Source organism: Leptodactylus fuscus, chromosome 3 (assembly GCF_031893055.1).
Source record: "Leptodactylus fuscus isolate aLepFus1 chromosome 3, aLepFus1.hap2, whole genome shotgun sequence".
Taxonomy (NCBI): Eukaryota; Metazoa; Chordata; class Amphibia; order Anura; family Leptodactylidae; genus Leptodactylus; species Leptodactylus fuscus.
In genome coordinates, this window is record NC_134267.1 from 204103441 (window position 1) to 204125730 (window position 22290).

Genomic DNA, 22290 nt, shown 5'->3' on the forward strand with positions numbered 1-22290 from the left:
ATGGGGCTGTGACTTCCTTTTTACCCCTTGGCTAGTGACCCATATCCTTTAGGGTTGGGGTCATGTATGTTTTTATACTTTGTTTGTTCCCCTTTTAAAAATTTCTTTGTATATTTTATTGTGCGCCCTCATCACATTGTCTCTTCTCCTTTATCATAATAGTCCTAGGATAAATCATCAATATTAAGTCAGCATAGGTGCAGTCAGAGGACCCTACTTCAAAATTTGTAATGGGACCCCTACCTGTTCCATTTAGAATAGTAGTGTATTTTATGAGGCAGAAAGACCTTTGGGGCCACCTCAAGGCCTGGTAATGACTTCTACCACTGCACCCCATATAGCTACTCTCCTGGATACAACACCTAGTACCCCAACAAATCAACTGATTGATATGGATTCTGCTTCTAGTTCAATTGCCATATAAGCAAATAGACCTGATCTGTAATACCAAGCATAACCACCATGCAATGTATGGTGCTGTGGTTGGTGGGAAGTGAAGAGGCTGCAGTGCTTGTGCAAATACTGTGGTCTATACAGCTGATTAGTGGGGGTGCCATGCATCGATTTGATATTAATTACATATCATCAATACCTTATTCTTGAAGACCCCTTAACACAACAAAACCCCAGACAAGGAAAGATAATATCTCCAACCCTAGCTCACAAGGCGCATGCAGTGTTAACTCTTGATTAACCATAGTCTACACTTCCTCTGCAGCGCCGCACCTCCCATGAGGCGACCTGAAGCGACCGCTTCAGGCGGCGCTATGCCAGGGCCCCGGGGAGGGCGGCATTTTTGCTTACCTAAGCCAGTCCAGGACAAGCTGTCCTGGACTGGCTTAGCGTCACCGAGCGGTGGATTGGGGAGGCCGCTATAGCAGTGCTGCTCCAGCGGCCGCCCCTCACGCTCAGGCAGAGAGCAGGTCCTCTCCGTGCCTGCTCTCTGCCTGCTAACGCCGCTCCGCCCCTCCTCCCGGGTGGGGGCGGATTTCTGTCCTCCACCTCGGGCGGCGAAAAAGGCAGGTTCACCCCTGCTCCTCTGTGTGGGTCCAGTACTCTCCCCTGGCCATTCTTTCAGGTATGCCCCTTACTGCAGGATAGTAATTCTCTAACCAGCCTGGTCTTCGCTATATTACAAAGTGCTTCAATGCTCAGCATTGTTTTAGCACAGAAACAAAATATCCTCGATCTAAATTAAAATAATGAATTATTGGAGTATCTTTTGTCATAGCTCACGCTGTGCAGTACCCTTGTTAATCCTACTAGAATGAGCAAATGAATTGACAATTGGGTGTTACCATTCCTCTTGTCACATGGGTGTGTCCCTATAAGTCTGGCACCTTGAGCTCTGATTGGATAATGTCACAGTGTGCATAGACACACCCCCAACTGCTAACACCCACTTGTCAATATACTCATAAATTTATTAAAGGAATACTATAGGAACGGCACAATATACAGGTATAGGAAATGTTTATCCAGAATTGTTATTTCAGATTGAATACTACAAGTATTTACTCCATCAGACAGGTCACGTTCTCTATAAAACTGTCACCTACAATATTAGACTTTATTTGCAGAGAATAGGATGCACATGATGTTACAGTCCTATGAAAAAGTTTGGGCACCCCTATTAATTTTAATCATTTTTAGTTCTAAATATTTTGGTGTTTGCAACAGCCATTTCAGTTTGATATATCTAATAACTGATGGACACAGTAATATTTCAGGATTGAAATGAGGTTTATTGTACTAACAGAAAATGCGCAATATGCATTAAACCAAAATTTGACCGGTGCAAAAATATGGGCACCTCAACAGAAAAGTGACATTAATATTTAGTACATCCTCCTTTTGCAAAGATAACAGCCTCTAGTCGCTTCCTGTAGCTTTTAATCAGTTCCTGGATCCTGGATGAAGGTATTTTGGACCATTTCTTTCTACAAAACAATTCAAGTTCAGTTAAGTTTGATGGTCGCCGAACATGGACAGCCCACTCTCAAATGATCTGAAAACAAAGATTGTTCAACATAGTTGTTCAGGGGAAGGATACAAAACGTTGTCTCAGAGATTTAACCTGTCAGTTTCCACTGTGAGGAACATAGTAAGGAAATGGAAGACCACAGGGACAGTTCTTGTTAAGCCCAGAAGTGGCAGGCCAAGAAAATATCAGAAAGGCAGAGAAGAAGAATGGTGAGAACAGTCAAGGACAATCCACAGACCACCTCCAAAGAGCTGCAGCATCATCTTGCTGCAGATGGTGTCACTGTGCATCGGTCAACTATACAACGCACTTTGCACAAATAGAAGCTGTATGGGAGAGTGATGAGAAAGAAGCCGTTTCTGCACGTACGCCACAAATAGAGTTGCCTGAGGTATGAAAAAGCACATTTGGACAAGGCAGCTTCATTTTGGAAACAAAAATTGAGTTGTTTGGTTATAAAAAAAAAGGCGTTATGCATGGCGTCCAAAAAGAAACAGCATTCCAAGAAAAACACATGCTACCCACTGTAAAATTTGGTGGAGGTTCCATCATGCTTTGGGGCTGTGTGGCCAATGCCGGCATCGGGAATCTTGTTAAAGTTGAGGGTCGCATGGATTCCACTCAGTATCAGCAGATTCTTGAGAATAATGTTCAAGAATCAGTGACGAAGTTGAAGTTACGCCGGGGATGGATATTTCAGCAAGACAATGATCCAAAACACCGCTCCAAATCCTCAGGCATTCATGCAGAGGAACAATTACAATGTTCTGGAATGGCCATCCCAGTCCCCAGACCTGAATATCATTGAACATCTGTGGGATGATTTGAAGCGGGCTGTCCATGCTCGGCGACCATCTAACTTAACTGAACTTGAATTGTTTGTCCAAAATACCTTTATCCAGGAACTGATTAAAAGCTACAGGAAGCGACTAGAGGCTGTTATCTTTGCAAAAGGAGGATGTACTAAATATTAATGTCACTTTTCTGTTGAGGTGCCCATACTTTTGCACCGGTCAAATTTTGGTTTAATGCATATTGCGCATTTTCTGTTAGTACAATAAACCTCATTTCAATCCTGAAATATTACTGTGTCCATCAGTTATTAGATATATCAAACTGAAATGGCTGTTGCAAATACCAAAATATTTAGAACTAAAAATGATTAAGATTAATAGGGGTGCCCAAACTTTTTCATAGGACTGTATATCTGGCAGGGCTTTGAGAGTTACTGGGACAAACAGAACATGCTACAACCTGCTCATTTTATTCCTTTGAGGCATTTGGAGTGCACCTCTGACAGTCTCAACAGTCGGTATTAGACAGTGAGTCACAAGTGTGTCAACTCCATGGACTAAGCACCCTTGAGATGCTGCACTTCATCAAATATGTGCACCTGATGCCTTCTATAGAGTGGAGAGATGATGATGCAAGACGGCGGCCATGGCCTGGGGTCTGCAGTGTGGTCTCTAGGAAAGTGTCACAGGCACATGTACTTATTTAATGAGCACTGCATGATGAGTGGCCCCATTTAATGGCGAGAGGATCCGTCTTCCAGAAGGAGCAAGCCAAAAGAAAATCAATTTCCCCGAAGAGATGAGTCTCATTAACGGGTGGAGAAAACTGATTAACACCCCTCGGCTGTCCTGCTGCGACTGCAGACACACTTTAACATGCAGATACGATGAGGTGTATGCTAATAAAACCGCCTCAGCTGGCATCCTTCGCACCTCCGCCATCGCTGGAATAGTATTCGGCCCATTGATTGGTATCGCGGAGAAGCTGTGTGTTTTCACACAGAATTTATAGTGTCAGGCATAGCTATTATTATTGCCGAGCTCACAAAGGCCCGGTATCAGATTCATTCCAGGAGATAATAAAGCTGGCTGGTGACATTTATTTGTGACTGTTTGCAACGCAGCTACCATTCATACACCGCCGAGACAACTATCAGTATTTTATAGATGAGAAGTAAGTTATATCTTGTGAAGATGTAAACACACAATTCTTGAAAGAGAAAACTGTAGGGAATTGCTTTTCCTGGATCAAAACAAGAATTCCGTGTCTATTGTATATATTAGGTTGCTATAGTTCGCTTCTGCAGCTGGTTATGGCATTTCTGTAGACACGTACATAGAGAAGAGGGGGGCATTGAAGAAATCAACATCATATCAGTTCCCCTCCCCTTTGATCCTAGTTAAAGAAGCTTTCCGGGCAAAAAATAATCTTTCAAAACAGTCTATTAGTGATATTAATGGGTTAATAAGTGCAACCAAATACCTTTAGCAGTGTTTTGAGTTATTTTATGGGTTTCTCTGTTAGCTCCTGGTATATTCTGTATTTGTTTACATGGTATAGCTTCCTGTTCTGTTTTCCTACAACTACCATGATGCCTTGCTCTTCACTCAGAGCTGACTCCCTTCCCCTCCCTCTCTCACTCACTCCCCCTACCTGTTTCTCTAGCTAGCCCGCCCACTACTAGTTCCTCACAACTAACGCAACGCTCCTCCCCACCCCATCATACTTACCTGTCTTCCAGGCAAGATCTTCTAGGCATGAGACTTCACTTGTTCTGGGCTTTTTGATGTCTGCCTGTCGGCCACACCTGCACAATAAAGTCGGAGTGCCAGCATGTGCAGTGGCCAGCAGTCTGACTCTATTGGGCAGGCATGGGCAGATGGCAGATGCCAAGAAGAGGAGGTTTCAGCTGCCCATAACAAGTGACGTCCTGTACCCAAAAGATCTGGACAGGAAGCAGTTAAGTATGATGGGGTGGGATGGGGGTGGGTTAGTATTGGTGATGTTTCCTTTCTGGAAATGGGGTAACGGAATGTTAACGAAAAATGTGCCGGGGCGGTCACATGACCGGTGTTTAGCTCAGATCAGAGAGATCATTTTATCCTGGACAATCCCTTTAATATCATAACACCTTTGGCTTGGACATAGATGTATCCACATAATGTCCATGTGTTATAGATCCTGCAAGTCCTGCTTATTTCTTATCTATGCTCCTTTCAAGCTCTTCCCCTACTGTGGAGAGTGCAGTGAAGAGAAACATTGGAAACACGTCTCAGCGTAGCGCAGTGGTGACAGCAGCACACAAAAATAAAATAAGACATCCCCTGAAAATAAGACATATCATATCTTTAGTTCCAAAATTTAATATAAGGCACTGTCTTATTTTCGGGGAAACGAGGTAGTATGGTTTTGCAGCATATACAGTGTCAGCTTGCAGTATTATGGATATACAGTGCATGGGAATAAAAGTAAACCTTTCCTTTCTGTAAACTATTTTGCCTACTTCAGCTGATATCAGGAACACAGTGCACTTGCTTCATGGTAACATCTTCTGACAATACTTAGCAAGTTTCAGAAATCTCTGGAGCACTGCAAAACTGAACAGGGCTTTAGAGGTGACACATATTAGTGTGACTCCTTCCACATACTGGGCACTGTGCTTTACTCCATTTGGTTGAGAACTTGCTTGATATTTAGTCCTTGACGTGACTCTATTAGAAGCCATCTTTCCTTACTCCATATGTATAGAATACATATGGAGTCAAGTATATTTTTATCTTTGAAAAAATTTCATTCCCCAGAATTGTTGTTGACTCATTTGTTAAGGCGATACACCAGTATTATTTTTATTTTTTATGTATCAATTCCCCTAATATCTATCATTTAGCAAATATACCTTATTTAGTTAACTCTTTCTATAGTAAAGTACATGGAATCCTTCTCTTCTTTTTGGTTATGTGATAATATCCTGACCTATTAGGGTGCATTCACACTGAGTAAACGCTAGCTTATTCTGTAGAGTAAAATTACACTTGTAAATTTTGCTATCCCATTGACTTCAATGACATTTTACAGGCGTATTTTTACAGGCGTATTTTTTACAGGCGTATTTTTTACAGGCATATTTTTGCACTTGTAAAAAAATATCATTGAAGTCAATGGGATAGCAAAATTTACAAGTGTAATTTTACTCTACAAAATAAGCTAGCGTTTACTCAGTGTGAATGCACCCTTAGAGATAATATTCCACTCTATCTCTACAAAAGTCCTACCAGAACTTGTTCCACACAATCTCTCCATAGGGGTAGGACTCCTATCATAGCTGCTGCTGATGGTTAGACCGGCTTCTGTCACACAGTAACAATGGAGGAGATCACAAATCAGTCTTAACTATAAAAATAATGGGAAGGGGGGGGGGGATTCAATGTTTTAATATAGGGAAGGCTGTTCAGGAGTTTTTTTCTGGTGCATGACCATTCAAGCCAAAAAAGTCCCACTTTGTCCATTTTCCAAAGAAGTCACTAATCATCAAGGCAGCTTTGTGCCAAAAATCTATGTCAGTCCCTGTGCCTGTCCTAATAAATCTCTTAGATTATTTAGGAGAACATGGAGGGAGGAATAAATATGCTTCCCCTAGTGGGTAGAGATGGTATTGTCTCTAGCTGCCCACATAATGTAGTGCTGAGAAAGGATAGGATTAATAGCATGGAACAGAGAAAGGGAAATGTAAGAATCACAAGCTACAGAATTCTGAGTACAGTATACACAGAAGAGTGCAGAGTGTACAATACAGTGAGGCAATAGGTGCAGGGATGGCTAAAATGTATTACTGGAGTAGTTTCTTAACCTGTGCCCACTTCTATGTTGTGGCAATGCATTCCTTCTTGCTTCTTCTCCTGCTCAGTTTCCTTCATATTTACCAGTCTGCAGATGCTTTCTGGGTAGTGAAGCAGCAGGGAGGTAGACACTTGTGATTGCAATCATCTGCTTCCTATTTCCAACGGTGATGGTCAGATGAGTATAGGCTGGGAGCAGTGAGACCCTGTAATAGACCCCCGCAGGATGGAAACCAGTGAAGCAGGCTTCAGAGCACCACAGTTCAGACCTCCTGTGGATAGATTTATTGTTATTGAGCGCTATCACAACTAAACTCTGCCATTCGGTTTCCTGCACAAAACATATAGACCAAGCTTATATAGAGCTATATAACTCAATTTCTATAGGAACATAGGGTGATATATGCATAGGCAATGTACATATCAGATGACATAATGAGTGTAGAAAGCAGCATATCATTTAGGAGTCTATGGGGCTATTCTTAGTATCATTTGTCTCCCAGGGGACTTAAAATAACTTAGTGGAGATCTCACATGTATGATATGGCTTGAACACTGGCAAAGTCTCTGTGCCATATGGTAGGAACGGCACTTATTGCAAACTCCATACAATATTCAGCTGAAATACAGTGTCATGCATTGCCAAAAATAATTCCACACTGTAATCTAACTAGCAACACCACACTGCAAAGAAGTAGCACTGCCACATGATCCAATGCCAATATCACCATAGTGTGCAACCTAAAAAATACCAATACAAATGAACTGGACATGATTGTGCCCTCACGGTTTGCTCCAGCCAGTTATCTTGCAGCACACACATGACAATGAGGATAAGGAGGAGGAAGACATGGCTGATCTCCTTTATATAGTTATATATACGTATGAGTAGAGATGAGCGAACAGTAAAATGTTCGAAATTCGATATTCATTTCGAGTAGCCCCTCAATATTCGACTACTCGAATCGAATATCGAACCCCATTATAGTCTATGGGGGGAAAATGCTCGTTTCAGGGGTAGGCAACGTTCAATCAAATTACACTTACCAAGTCCACGAGTGAGGGTCGGGCTGGATGCTCCGAGAAGTCTTCTCCGTGCAGCGTCCCCGCGGCATTTTCCGGCTCTGAATTCACTCTGCCAGGCATCGGGCCTGGGCAGAGCCGACTGTGCATGTCTGCACTACAAGCGGACATGCGCAGTCGGCTCTGCCCAGGCCCGGTGCCTGGCAGAGTGAATTCAGAGCCGGAAGACGCCACGGGGAAGCTGCACGGAGAAGACTTCTAAAGGTAGGAGAAGAACCAGCGTTGATTGGCTGACTGTATAGCATTCGGCCAATCAATGCTGGTTCTGCATCAAACTTTTCCATTCAAATAGCGAGTGGTACTCGATCGAGTACGAGTATTTCGAATACCTTAGTATTCAATCGAATACCTACTCGATCGAGTACTACTCGCTCATCTCTACGTATGAGATAAAATACAACCAAAGTGAATAAAGGAGATTAATTGAGCAATGTTTTTTTTTAAAATTTTGGTACCTTTTTCATGTTATATGTTCTTTCAAGTTAAGCCAAGATACATTAACCAAATAATAAATAATAATAAATAATACCGCTATACAATTCAGAATAAGATTTGTGGCGGGCACAGGTCTAAGGGGGCGTTCACACTACCGTCGGTGTCCGACATGTAGTGTCCGCTCCTAGTGTCCGCTCAAAATCTGTCACGGACACTAGGAGCGGACACTAGATGTGTCCGTGACACCTGTCATTCACTTTAATGGGCATCGGGTGCGTTCTTTTGCACTCCGTGCCCGTCCTTCCCTGTCCGCAAGAGAAGATGTCCGACTTCTCAAGCGGACAGAAAAACCCTGCATGCAGGGCCACATGTACACATGCGTTTTTTGGGAACACAAAGGCTGCACATCCCTAAGGCTAGCCCTAACTGCAGCGTAATGTATTATCTTATACCTTTATGGCCGTAAAGTTACAAGAACGGGAAAAGAAGATTAAGAAACAAAGAGCATATTGCAATGTGAAAATGATGACAGGAAAAGTGGAAGAAAATATAGAAGATTAATGGGCAATTGATGCACGGCTTAAATGTTCGAGCGCCAACACATAAGGGGTGTGTGATATCAGCAGTGGTGAATAATTTAGGAAGGGCTGAGCCTGCTCCAGAGCGCTGCTGCATTACACGGGGATTTGGAGAGGTGTACATTTCAGAAACAATTAGCCAGATCCGAGTGTGGAGGGAAGAGATTGCTGCAGCTCTTGACATAACACACAGAGGGGCACGGGGAAGATTTACCACTGTGTAAATCCAGCATGTTAACACTAGGCCCCAGGGGAATTGGGCCTCAATTTTATTGCTATCACCTTATCAACGATAGAATATCCATTTAAGAGTAATCCGATCTGCGGTGTAAAAGTGGAGGCCATGTATTACTGGATGTGTCACACTGGTTAGTGGCATCTGGGGACAATAAGGACACACTTTCCAGAGGTCCTGCTATTAAAGTCCGCACTGCGTAAAACCTTGTTTTAACATTTTACTGGGTTTAATGGAGCAACTGGGAGATGCTGGAATGGTTTATAGATGTGTTATCCAGTAATATCTTACTGATGGGTCTCGCCAAAGTGTAGACCTGGTGACTCATAGTTATGGAACTTTAATGCACATTATTTATACTCATGGGACTGGCCAAAATGTATGTGCATGAGCTATGATGTCAGCATGCATACCTGAGGAAACCCATCAGTTGTAAAGACTAGGATCATACCATATGTGTGGTTACGAAAGGTATTCAATTTTGATATGAAAGGCTAGGAGGGTCATAAAGTGTTCAAGAAGCCCTACTGTAAATATAGTGGCAAAATGGAAGCCAAAATGTGTACATCCAGAGTACAATACAACAGGACATCCATGAGACTTAGGCTAGGGCTACATGGTGACTTTGGACCCGAGTCCTGTTGTAAGTCTTAGTCACTTTTAGAATGGACAATTCCTTTAAGGCTTTGTATACTACCGTATATACTCGATTATAAGCCGACCCGAATATAAGACGAGACCCCTAATTTTACCACACAGAACTGGGAAAACTTATTGATTCGAGTATAAGCCGAGGGGGGGAAATGCAGCAGCTACAGGAAAATTTCAAAAATTAAAATGGTCGGAGTTTTTGGGTGCAGTAGGTGCTGGGAAAGCTTCCCTGAACTTGAGGACTGGGTTTTTTACCCCCAGTTGGAATTCAGCCTGGCTGAGTATAGGGGATCTGCAGTGCTCCTATTAACCCCTTCCTGACGGAACAGGAGCACTGCAGATCCCCTATATTCAGTAGACCGGGCACTGTCAGACACAGGGATACCTAATGTGTATGTGTCACAGTCATTTTCTACTTTGAGGGCAGGTTCACACCTGCGCCCGATCTCCGTTATGCAGGTTTCCATTTCCTGACCGAGAAACTGGGCAGGAGACGGAAATCGGCAGGCAGTTTTCAAAAAGTGTCCACCGATTAGCATCTTCTGCTCTCCATGGCGAAACCGTTTTTTTTTTGTTTTTTTTAACCGGACACAAAGTCGGACATGCAGGACTTTGTGTCCGGTAAAAGAAAAAATGGTTTCACCACGGAGAGCAGAAGATGCTAACCAGCGGACAGTGAATGACGGTTTCCGTCTTCTGCCGACAGAAAACGGAAACCTGCATAACGGAGATCGGGTGCTGGTGTGAACCCGCCCTTATAATGTATTCTAGGGAAAGGAGTGATTTAGAACTTTTATTTATTATTGTAGAATTTTTTAAACTTTTTTTTTTCACTATTTTATTAGCCCCCGTAGAGGACTTGAACCTGCAATCATTAAATTGCAAGTCCCATAGACGGCAATACAAGTGTATTGCCGTCTATGGGATATTCTCTACATTACTATTACGGATGGTCATAGACCAACCGCAATAGTAATATAGCGATGACAGGCCTGGGAGCCTTCATTAGGCTCCTGGCTCTCATCAGAGCAGGTCGGCCTGCAACGTTTAAGGTATGGGGTCGGTGGGGACCGGCCCTGGGGCTAATTTCAAACTTGGAGGGGAGGGAGGACATCTCCAGAGGGAACCTCCGCTGTAAGGAGGCATTCACACGGAGTAACGCCGGGCGTGTATCACAGCCGTACACGCCGGCGTTACGACAGACTGCTGTACACTTCCCATTCACTTCAATGGGAGCGCTTGTAACAGCGGCGTTTACGAGCGCTCCCATTGAAGTGAATGGGAAGTGTCCGGGAGGGTCCTCATGTGGACTACTTACGGACGGAATACATCAGCATGTGTGAACCGGCCCTTACAGACCCGGCATCCGTCCCCGGCATACAGACACCGGGGCGGGTGCCGGGGCCGCAGCATTGCCACGCTACTGACAGCATGTGATGCTGTACATTTCAAACTGCAGAAGTACTTACGGTACTTCTGCTAGCACGCCGGGTCTGCGTTTCTGGCCTGCTAGCAAAAAATTACCGTAATGACTCTAGTATAAGCCAAGGAGCACTTTTTCAGCACAAAAACTGTGCTGAAAAACTTGGCTTATACTCGAGTATATACGGTACTATTCTTACTAGCTATGATCTCCATTTATAGTTATAAATGGTTTATTGTCACACCCCTATCACATAGATCCATAGAATTTGCTTCTAATATACCGGAAGGTCTTATCCAATGTGATTAAAGGCTAAATGTATACATACCACATCATACATTTGCAAAAATATTTAATAACTCTTTTTTTTATGTATTTTATAGGCACTGCGGTTATATCAAAGCAAAGCAAGACCCAGATGAAGACAAGATGCACTTCCAACATGGAAGAGGTAAGAGCTGGGTCTTCACTGATTCCACATGGTCGCTCTAAATATACTCTGCCCTCTGGTGGGAGGTGTCATGACTACAAATGGGTGTTGTATTCAAGGACTGTAAGGACTCTTGGCCAGTGCTCTCCGTTGTGCTGTAGAGATGTAATGTTGGGACAGTGTGTTAGGTTCCATGATGCATTAGGTCAATTTCTTCCATGATTTGGGACTTGCTACGTCTCGAGAGCTTTCCTTGTGAGCGATAGAAAAATAAGTTTACAAATGAAATCTAGTAGGCGTATTTTTTTCCTCTCATTACCACGGATAGAGGCGGTGCTGTGGACTTTCGTGAAAAAGTTCAATAAACTGTATAAAATCCTGGAATTTTTGACATCCTAACATTGTAGATACTGTATTGCAGTCCATAGGCGTGATCTACACATGACCCTGTTGTAAAATCACACGCGCATTAGTGAATCGTTGACTACGTCTGTACATCACCAGCTTGTGGAAAGTCTTCCCGATAACTGTTTTTTTAATTTAATGTAAAAAAATTTTTATTATTCATGTGTATTTCTAAGATTTCATATGTACATAGCTAATGTATCCATTACCATTCTGGATTTGTAATACCATTTCTATGATTATACATACAATATTGATGTAGAATATCGGATACAGGGACCATGAATGTATTTTTCTGTACATGTCCTTTGCTTTGATGACTTGTCGATGACATTGCTCGTTCTGGTCGGATCCATTTATAAAATAGTCATTTGGATACAAAATATTGTTGTATGAATTGTATGTTTCTGATGTTGTACAGTAATTGTGAATGACATTAAAATACAAAGGTCAAAGAGCCAGGACTGGTGTAGTCTGTTATTGCACTGCTATACGTATACGGACTGTGTGGAGGTCTTGCCTTAATGTTTATTGTGGCCAGGTAATGGGAAGACTCATGGACCTCTCTATCCCAGTTTTACTTAGTGTGAAAGCTCCCATAACCCGATCCACATGTATGGTATACACATTACTGGATTTGCTCTACACTAATGCAACCTCTTATAGTAGATGTTAGTTTTGTTGGTTCAAGCAAATGGTAAAAGAAAACACAATTTCTTTAAAAGGCAAAAAGGCGTCACTGTGAGTTTTTTTTTCCTGGTCACTTATGGAACTGCAGCTGTTTTCCACATTTGGATTAACCCCATACAATGGGCATAGTCTATGAGGTATATCCGACTGCAAATCTACAGCAGAATCCTGATGGTTAGCCTTGGATTTTCGATTCTGGTTCTCTTGCAAATCCATGTTGGAATTTTTTTCCCTTTAAAAAATCTGTTGTGTAAAGACACCCTAAGGGCCCATTCACATGGAGTAACGTGCCACGCTCCCATTGAAATCAATGGGAGCATATACGGCCCGCAAAATCTCACACGGCGTATACGTGCCAGGTCACGTGGCACTTTACTCCGTGTGAATGCACCCTTAGAAATCTCATCCCACAAAATTGGTAGTAGATTTTTTAAGATGTACCAGGTGTCGGGTGACTTATGCTGTGCAGATAGCTAGGAAGGGTTTCATTGTTCTATGCAAAGTAGAATGGAAAATTGTATAATTTTTATTGTACTGAAACCCCATTTAGTCAGATGGAGAAATATCTATGAGACAACTTGCTGGCTGGAGTAAAAACACATATAGGCCAGCTTTACACCCAGAGAATCTCACACCTAATAGCCTTTTTTAATAAAAAAAAAAAAAAAAAGTATATTTAAAGGTGGGATATGTCATCACTTTATGACTGGTGCGCATCTGACTTCTGAGATCCTCATTGATCTTGATATGAAGGACCTGCAATGCTGGATCCCTTTAATATTCAGTATTGCAGCACATCCAGCCAGTCGACAATGCAGGTAACTGCACCAGCACTAATAATGTGCAGCCAGGCGGTTGGGAGCACAACAATACAGGGAAAACAGACAGGGACAGATTTTCAATATGCTGATGGTAATATGCTTCTTGTACATGCTCCGTATAGAGCCAAATCTTTCTAGTTGTGGTGTCGTTCAAAAACATTTACAATATGACAATTATGACACCTTCTGATTGATCGAGAAGCATCATGTGATCACTGTTGCACCTCACATTAGAATGTAGGTATAGTGGCCTTGTTCTGCCTCTTGAACAAAAAAGTTAAAAGGTGCTGAAATATAGAACACACCATGGAGCACATTTACCATCAGCATCTTAGGAGCACATAACCATCAGAATCTTAGGACCACATAACCATCAGAATCTTAGGAGAACATAACCATCAGCATCTTAGGAGCACATAACCATTAAAATCTTAGTAGCACATTACCATCAGAATCTTAGGAGCACATAACCATCAGAATCTTAGGAGTACATACTCATCAGAACCTTAGGAGCACATAACCATCAGCATCTTAGGAGCACATAACCATCAGAATCTTAGGAGCACATAACCATCAGCATCTTAGGAGCACATAACCATCAGCATCTTAGGAGCACATAAACATTAAAATCTTAGTAGCATATTACCATCAGAATCATAGGAGCACATAACCATCAGCATCTTAGGAGCACATAACCATCAGAATCTTAGGAGCACATAACCATCAGCATCTTAGGAGCACATAACCATCAGAATCTTAGGAGCACATAACCATCAGAATCTTAGGAGCACATAACCATCAGCATCTTAGGAGCACATAACCATCAGAATCTTAGGAGCACATAACCATCAGAATCTTAAGAGCATGTTACCATCAGAATCTTAGAAGGATTTTACCCATCAGAACCTTCGTAGCATGTAACCATCAGAAACTTAGGAGCACATAACCATCAAAATCTTAGGAGCATATAACCATCAGAATCTTAGGAGCACATAACCATCAGAATCTTAGGAGCACATAACCATCAGAACCTTAGGAGCACATAACCATCAGAACCTTAGGAGCATATAACCATCAGAATCTTAGGAGCACATAACCATCAGAACCTTAGGAGCATATTACCATCAGAACCTTAGGAGCATATAACCATCAGAACCTTAGGAACATATAACCATCAGAACCTTAGGAGCACATAACCATCAGAACCTTAGGAGCATATTACCATCAGAACCTTAGGAGCATATAACCATCAGAACCTTAGGAACATATAACCATCAGAACCTTAGGAGCATATTACCATCAGAACCTAGATGTTCTTAATAAGTTTGAGACAATTTTACAAAAGAAATTACGAATGGAAAATGCATAAACTTAAGAGACATTTATATGGAAAGTGTCTTCTAAGTTATGATGGAATAGAAACATTGTAAAAGCAAAAGAATATTCATTAGGTAGGAAATAATGCGTACACTGGGTATGGTTAATACATCCTGAATAAGTAATGGGAAGGGAATATTTCTGCTCAGAAGGTGACAAATAACAAATCCAGGGTTTTTTTTTTATATATTATATATATTTTATTGTATTCTGAAAGAAAAGAATAAAAAATGAGGTAGGAGCAATACTAACAATGAGATGATAGTAAAATAAGTACAGAAGACAGAAAAAATCCAACCTCCACTTATGCAAGTGGATCCAGCGGCAAAACTTTAAGAGAATAATGAGCGTGTTCCTTTGTCCCCCAATGTGAAGCCTAAAAGGGGGTTTCCAGACCAATGATATCGATGATCTATCCTTAGGGAAGATCATCAATATCAGATTGGTGGGGCTTGACCTTCACCTGAGACCCCTGCTGATCAGCTGTTCTCAGCAGCTGCTATACAGAAATCAGATAGCTCGATCCTCTGTTTAGTGACTGTTGTGAATTACTGCATCTGCTTCTTCGGGTAGAAGCTGGTGAGAACTGCTGATTGGTGGAGAGTCCTCACTATCAGACCCCCTCTAACCTGATATTGATGACCCATCATAAAGGGGTTATACAGGATTAGAAAACATGGCTGCCTTCTTCTTCTCAGGAATGGGACTGCGCTATAGCATTGCAATGTGACCAAGAAACATGATGAGTAGAAGAAAGCAGCCATGTTTTCTAATCCTGGATAACCACTCTAAACGTAACATTTGTTGGAAAAACCCCTGAAGCCCCACGTTGCGGAAACGCAGCTTTTTTTGTTGCAGATTTTACTGTGGTTTTTTGAGCCAAAGCCAAGAATGACTACAAAAGGAATGGGAAATATATAGGAAGTTCTTATACTTCTCCCATCTGCTCAATCCATTCCTGGCTTTGGCTCAAAAAAAAAGCAACAAAATCTGAAACAAAAAATGCTGCGTTTCCGCAATGTGGGGCCTCAGCCTAAAGGTGTTTTTCCATTCTATTGTGGCTGAAACCCTACACACCCACAGTGACCAATGGTGGTTTAACCAATCAAATTAAGGGCTCGTTCACACGGTGAAACGTGCCGCGTGATGTGGCACGTGTACGCCGCGTGACCCTTTGCGTGCCGTACACGCTCCCATTCATTTCAATGGGAGCGGGGATCGTATGCGCCGCAAGCTAGCGCGGCGCATACGATCCCCGCTCCCATTGAAATGAATGGGAGCGTGTACGGCACGCAAAGGGTCACGCGGCGTACACGTGCCACATCACGCGGCACGTTACACCGTGTGAACGAGCCCTAACAGATCAATCAATTAACTAGGGAATTGTAGTGACTCAGTGGCATCCATCACCCATAGGCATCCATAGGCGGTATACATCTTTTAACTGGATGTCACTGCATGGATTGGAGCAGTCTTCCATGCAAAAAGAAAATTTGGTAAATCATCTGAATGGATGCGTGACATAACATGAAATTCTCTCCGTGCCACGCTCTACATTCTAGGAAGAATATTGGTCCACATATTAATCACTATTAGCGCTGTTACTATAGGGTGTATGAAGACGTGTCTGTACATGGCTCTATTATGTGGATTGTTCCAAATTTACATAATTTTTTTCTGCATTTTTTACTATTGTATTTGTTTAGACATTTCTAGTCATACAAAAAATAATAAAAATTCATAATTTTCTGTACTAATAGAACTAAAGTGTGTAATATATAGGGGCTACACAGTAGAGGGTTCATAGAGTGGGGTCGCCTTCTGGGCCCTACAGCATGATGGTGCCCAATAGGTCCTTTTGCCATTATGAGGAAGTCAGTACTATGATGGGTAATAGTTGGGGGCTCTATTACAGATTTTGCATTGGTGCCCGGGAGCTTCATGTGACACCGGTGACAATAAAAGTCCTGTCTTGTCCTTATTATTCTACACTTTGGAGATTCAGGTGAAATCTTTGACGATATTGCATCATTATTTATCACATTTTTAACTCCTTGTTGTCGTCCATTGGCTTCTTTGCTACCTTTTCGTAGTATTTTATGGATTTCTAAGAACCCAAATTTTATTGACTTTGTGTGAAATACAATATAAATGGAAAAAAGAACATTTTGAAGTCGCTATCATTCCTTCATTTTACACATTTCTACAGTTTTTTTTTTGTGCTAAATAAACTCAAAGTAACACTTAGAAGAAAAGGAAACCTTATCTCCTTTCTAGAAGGAACCTGCACATCAGTTTTTCCTTTTTTTGGAAATTGCCTGGGACAGATAATACATTTTGAGCACCCTACTGTGCATCACGTGTATAAAAGTCAAGGGAGCGGAACCGGTTTTGGTCTCAAAGAACGACCATTATATTTCCTGATCCACACATGACAACATTCGGAAGTGAACTAAGTTTATTCCCTCCTTGTCCCTTGCTGGGCATGAAGCTGGTGTGTGAGGGTAGATAAGACCAGGGTTCGGGCAGATGTGGGATATGCACCTTTGTCATAAGAGTAATTGGATTGCTTGCATTAATGCGCAGTGTGGATGAAAGAGTCCTGACCCTGACAAGTCAGTGGATGGACGTCACACAAGGCTTCATCCATCTGTCAATAAGACACCTTATACCAGGCTCTAAAACCAATGTAACCGAGAGACACCTCTGTTCACACATCTTATGTCTTCTGCTGATACGCTTGTTCAGCCATGTACAACCTTCCTCAGTAACAACGCGACTGTAATTTTAATATCAACTGGAATTATATATATGTGACAAAGTGTTGAGGTCAATAAGATATTTCATACCAGACTGGCAAACCAAAGTAACTAAGAAAGACACTTCCATTCTCACATCCTATGTTTTCTGCTGACACGCTTGTCCAGCCAAGTACAACCCTCCTCAGTACCAGCTCAACTGTAATTTTAATATCAGCTGGAATCAAAGGCAAAGTACCCATGTTTGTGATGTGATATGTAACAAATTGTTGATATTAAATTGTCATGACAGAAAGTATTGAGTTCCTGTAACCATATTTTACATACTATTGATCCCAATCCTATAAGGCCTCAGGTATTCTGCTGCCTATATAGAAGAGTGTGTAGGTTTCGTTTAACCTCTATGTTTTTGTGTTGCTAGTGAAGCTGCCTGGAAGTAGAACCTATATCCACCCGCACACATATGAGGATCCCAACCAGGCCGTACGGGACTTTGCTAAAGAGATTGATGTCTCCAATATACGTATAGAGCGGGTGATAGGTGCAGGTAAGTGCATGACCTATGTGACATGTAATGACAGCTGGAAAAATATCCAAATTTTTCTCTTATCTTCTAGTGAATGGTACCTAGAATAATATATAGACTTTTATATAGATGATATAAACAAATACTGACATGCCAAACCATTGATTAATTTATCAATCTGTTACCTCTATCTATCTATCTATCTATCTATCTATCTATCTATCTGTCTATCAAGTCCATCAGCCTATGTTGGCCTAATATAGTAAGCTCCACCTTTATTGGTATACGTTGATGAAATTACTATTGTTTGCTGCTGGTTGTCTATCTATCTATCTATCTATCTATCTATCTATCTATCTATCATCTATCTATCTATCTATCTATCTATCTATCATCTATCTATCTATCCATCCATCTATCTATCTATCTATCTATCTATCTATCTATCTAATAATTAGCCTCTTACCTTTTGCAGTTGTGAAATTGTCACAACACCACAGTAGCACACAAGTAGTAATTCACGGTATGCGGCAGCAGCCTTTCCCCTTTCGCTATGGATAGATAGGGGGCACAACTAATCACTTCCAAAGATTCCTTTCAACAGTTTTATTATTCACAACGCATTTCGGGCTCTGCCCTTTTTCAAGTGCAATATAAACTGAGTAGTAGTTAAAAAGTGATGCATTAGTTTTAACTACTAGTCAGTTTATATTGCACTTGAAAAAGGGCAGAGCCTGAAACGCGTTGTGTATAATAAAATTGTTGAAAGGAATGTTTGGAAGTGATTGGTTGTGCGCACCTCAGATGCATCTCTGGTGTAGCACTATCAGCACACCTGCAGCTCTGCTACATCTCTGGATGTAGCAGAGCTCAGCGCACACTCAACTCTGCTACATCTTGGGTGTAGCAGAGCTCAGCGCACGGGCAGCTCTGCTACATCTCCGGTGTAGCAGGGCTGTGCGCTCAACACTGCTACATCTGAGATCGGACCAGAATGGAGACTGCTATGGACCGATCTTAGACTTTGCCTCCTCCAGCAGAACCAGCGTTGATTGTCCGAATGCTGTACTCTGTATGGCATTCGGCCAATCAACGCTGGTCAATGCATTCCTATGGGAAAAAGTCAGCTCCCGCATATTGCAAGCTGACAGGGATCCCGACCAGATAGAGCCCCAAAGAGCTGGGTGAGTGACATTCCCACCTAAATAAAGGTTATCCCTAGCTAACCCTGCCTGTACATCTATCCCTGTCTCACAGTCACATAGTTCACAGTCTCATATGACCCGGATATTAAATCCACTATTCATATAAATTGGAGGTCACCTGAATTAGCCAGCCAATTACTTTTTCCGATTTTTTTTAGATGCCTCCGTCGTCGTAGTTCCTGTCCCACTTCTGCTGCGCAGTTATTGGTGCAAAAAAAGCGCCAGGGAAGGTGGGAGGGGATACGAATTTTTAGTGTAAGCTCTTGCAAGCAGGGCCCTCAGTCCCATTGTGTGAAATGATGTTCTTTGTTATGTATCTGTCTGTATTTGAACCCTACAAATTGTACAGCGCTGTGGAATATGTTGGCGCTATATCAATAAAATTTATTATTATTATTACTAGTGTGTTTGCCTTATGGTATTGCCTCATGTAATAGAATACCTCGAATGGCCTGATATTCGATCGAATATCAATTTGATCGAACGCTGTTCACTAATCTCTAGTTACAGCCCTTCAGTATACTTACAGTATATCCATATTCTATTCAATGGCTTCTGTGGCATGGGTCTCTATTTATCTTAGACTATAATCTATCCGTCCATCTATCCGTTCTATTTATTATGTATCCATGTATTTACCCTTCTATCTAATAATATCTATCAATCTGTCTCTCCTATCTACTTTATCTCTTTACCTATCTATGATACATCTATCTATCTGGCATATGTTCTGCCTATATACTATTTCTATCTTTAGTAGTATTTTAAGACGCAGCATTTTTGATCTTGAAATCCCCTTTTTCCATTATAGATCCTGTAGTTTAGAAGCTTTCTCCTCCACCTCATCGCTCCTCGGAGTGGGCTTTTGATCAGCAACATCCCCAATCACATTAGTTTCTCCTTCCCATAGAAGGGTCTTAAGTACCTTTGTAGAGAGTACAGTCCTGATTAATGCTGCTCTGTCCATTACCCATTCACTACCGAGATGTTTCTTCTCATTGAAGTGGGAAAAGAACAAGTCCCAACTCCGTGACTTTGATACTAAAAGCTCCTTAATAACATTTGAATGGTTCAGATTCTAAATTCTTCAGTACATAGGAAAGCTAAAAGCAGGAAACTTGCCCTCTTGAACTCTAGTGTTGGCAGGTCTATACACTAACAGTATACAACATTTTAAGAGAAGAAAATACACATTTCTGCAGGCTTTGGACTTTTGCTGTCATAAGATTGTTTGCGCAATAGAAAAATGGGTTGCCCAATGTGCTCGCTATTTGCTGCACCACTAAGTGTTTGTCGTCTAGAGGACAGATTGTACGGTTTGTGGTATATACATTAGTTCTAGATTAAAGAATCACTCCAGAAATTTCTTTCACTATATAGTACAGCATAGAATATTATTAAAGAACTATATAAGAGCTCTTGTGTATGGCTTGTGTATACTTGTTTTGATCCATGTGCTATTGTCTGACATCTTGACTCCTTCTTCCCATCAGATGTAGTTCCTCAATTGCAGTGTACACTTTCCATCATGCCTCTGGCTTTGCAAAGACAGAGAGATGAACTCTCATCTTACAGCACTTGTTCTGTAGTATTCCTGAGTCCTATCTAAGCACAACAGTGATAGATCAGTGGCATAGAGCTACTCGCAATGGAGTCTTAATTTATTCCTTGGTGAAGTAGCTGTACCCAGTCTCCCATGCCTTAAGCTTGTGATAGGTTTATCCCCAACAACTCTTAATAAGCAGGAGGCAGGCATCGAACAGCAATATAGAATTGAATACAGGAAACACTGAAGATTCTGCACACTGCACTCACAGAGTTCAAACAGTTAGTGTGAGTCAGGTGAATTTTATAACTGCACAATTTATCATTGTGGGGACTTAATTAGTATATCAATCAGATATTTTCAGTAGCATTGAAGAGACAAACTGGGAACAAGGAGTGTGGAGCTGGGCGGGGTGGGCAGATGCCAGAAGAGGGTTCGGTTGATCTGTTTTTCTGAATTATTTTAGTCTCGCCCTACTTGCTTTTCACCTGATGTAAGAGTAGAGAACATACTATAAAATGTCATGATGTGATCTGCCTTTCAATCCAGAGCTTGCGCTCCTCTCCATCCTTACCAACAATATTAATCCCCACCTTATCCCTCTTTTGTGATATTTCCTAGCAGGTGCCAGGCTCTTAATCCATCAACATTGTCTCTCCCCCACTTACCCCTCACTGGACCAGTAGGTTCATAAAATAGGCCAATTTTATAGGTTAGAGGAGTTCACATTATAGGAAGCCAAGACCAGACACTGCTTTATGCTTTTCTGGAACCTATGGATTACCTACAGGAAATTTTCAACATAATAGGCCCCTTATACTGACCAGATTTTTGTTACAACTCTCAATATTCTTCTATAATAGAGACCATTGTCCCACATCTCCAATGCTACTGGACTGACAGTCTGTATTCATTCTGTTTTTGTATTTTAGGCCCTGTTTTTATTTTACACATGTATATGTTTTCCTATTGGAAACGTGTTCCATTCGCCTATTTTCGCAATATTCGCTGTATCAATTTATGACATTTCTTTAAGATATTATTTGGAAAAAAAACAATAAAATTGAAAAAAAGCCGTTTTGAATGAGAAAGCAACTAAACAAAAAGAAGCGGCTGCAAAAATGTGCAGATGGGTATTATTAGGGATTTATTAAAAATCTATTGAACAAAACCAATTGTAAATAAGTAGCACCTGTGTAATGTGTAGAAGATGTCTATGCAATGATACAAGTGTCCATATATGAGAGTGTAAGAGATGTCCCATGTCTTGACAGGGGAATTCGGAGAGGTGTGCAGTGGACGCCTGAAGCTACCCAGCAAAAGAGAAATCTGTGTTGCCATCAAGAGCCTAAAGGTTGGGTATGCGGAGAAACAGAGGAGAGACTTTCTAGGTGAAGCCAGCATCATGGGCCAATTTGATCATCCCAACATTATAAGACTGGAAGGAGTAGTCACCAAATGTAAGTTGCCATTTTACCTATCGTTGTACGGTATAAGGTAGAAAAATAAGA

At 41.5% G+C, this 22290-nt stretch overlaps 1 protein-coding gene across 2 annotated transcripts in view; it reads left to right on the forward strand.

Moving 5' to 3' along the window:
- LOC142198178 (ephrin type-A receptor 3-like) overlaps window positions 1-22290 on the forward strand; it is a 213862-nt gene that overhangs the window by 117368 nt on the left and 74204 nt on the right. For both annotated transcript variants that reach the window (XM_075269072.1, XM_075269073.1), the window contains 3 exons: window positions 11404-11471; window positions 17924-18049; window positions 22054-22239. In XM_075269072.1, the coding sequence (XP_075125173.1) occupies window positions 11404-11471; window positions 17924-18049; window positions 22054-22239 (380 nt within the window). The remainder of the gene's footprint in view (window positions 1-11403; window positions 11472-17923; window positions 18050-22053; window positions 22240-22290) is intronic.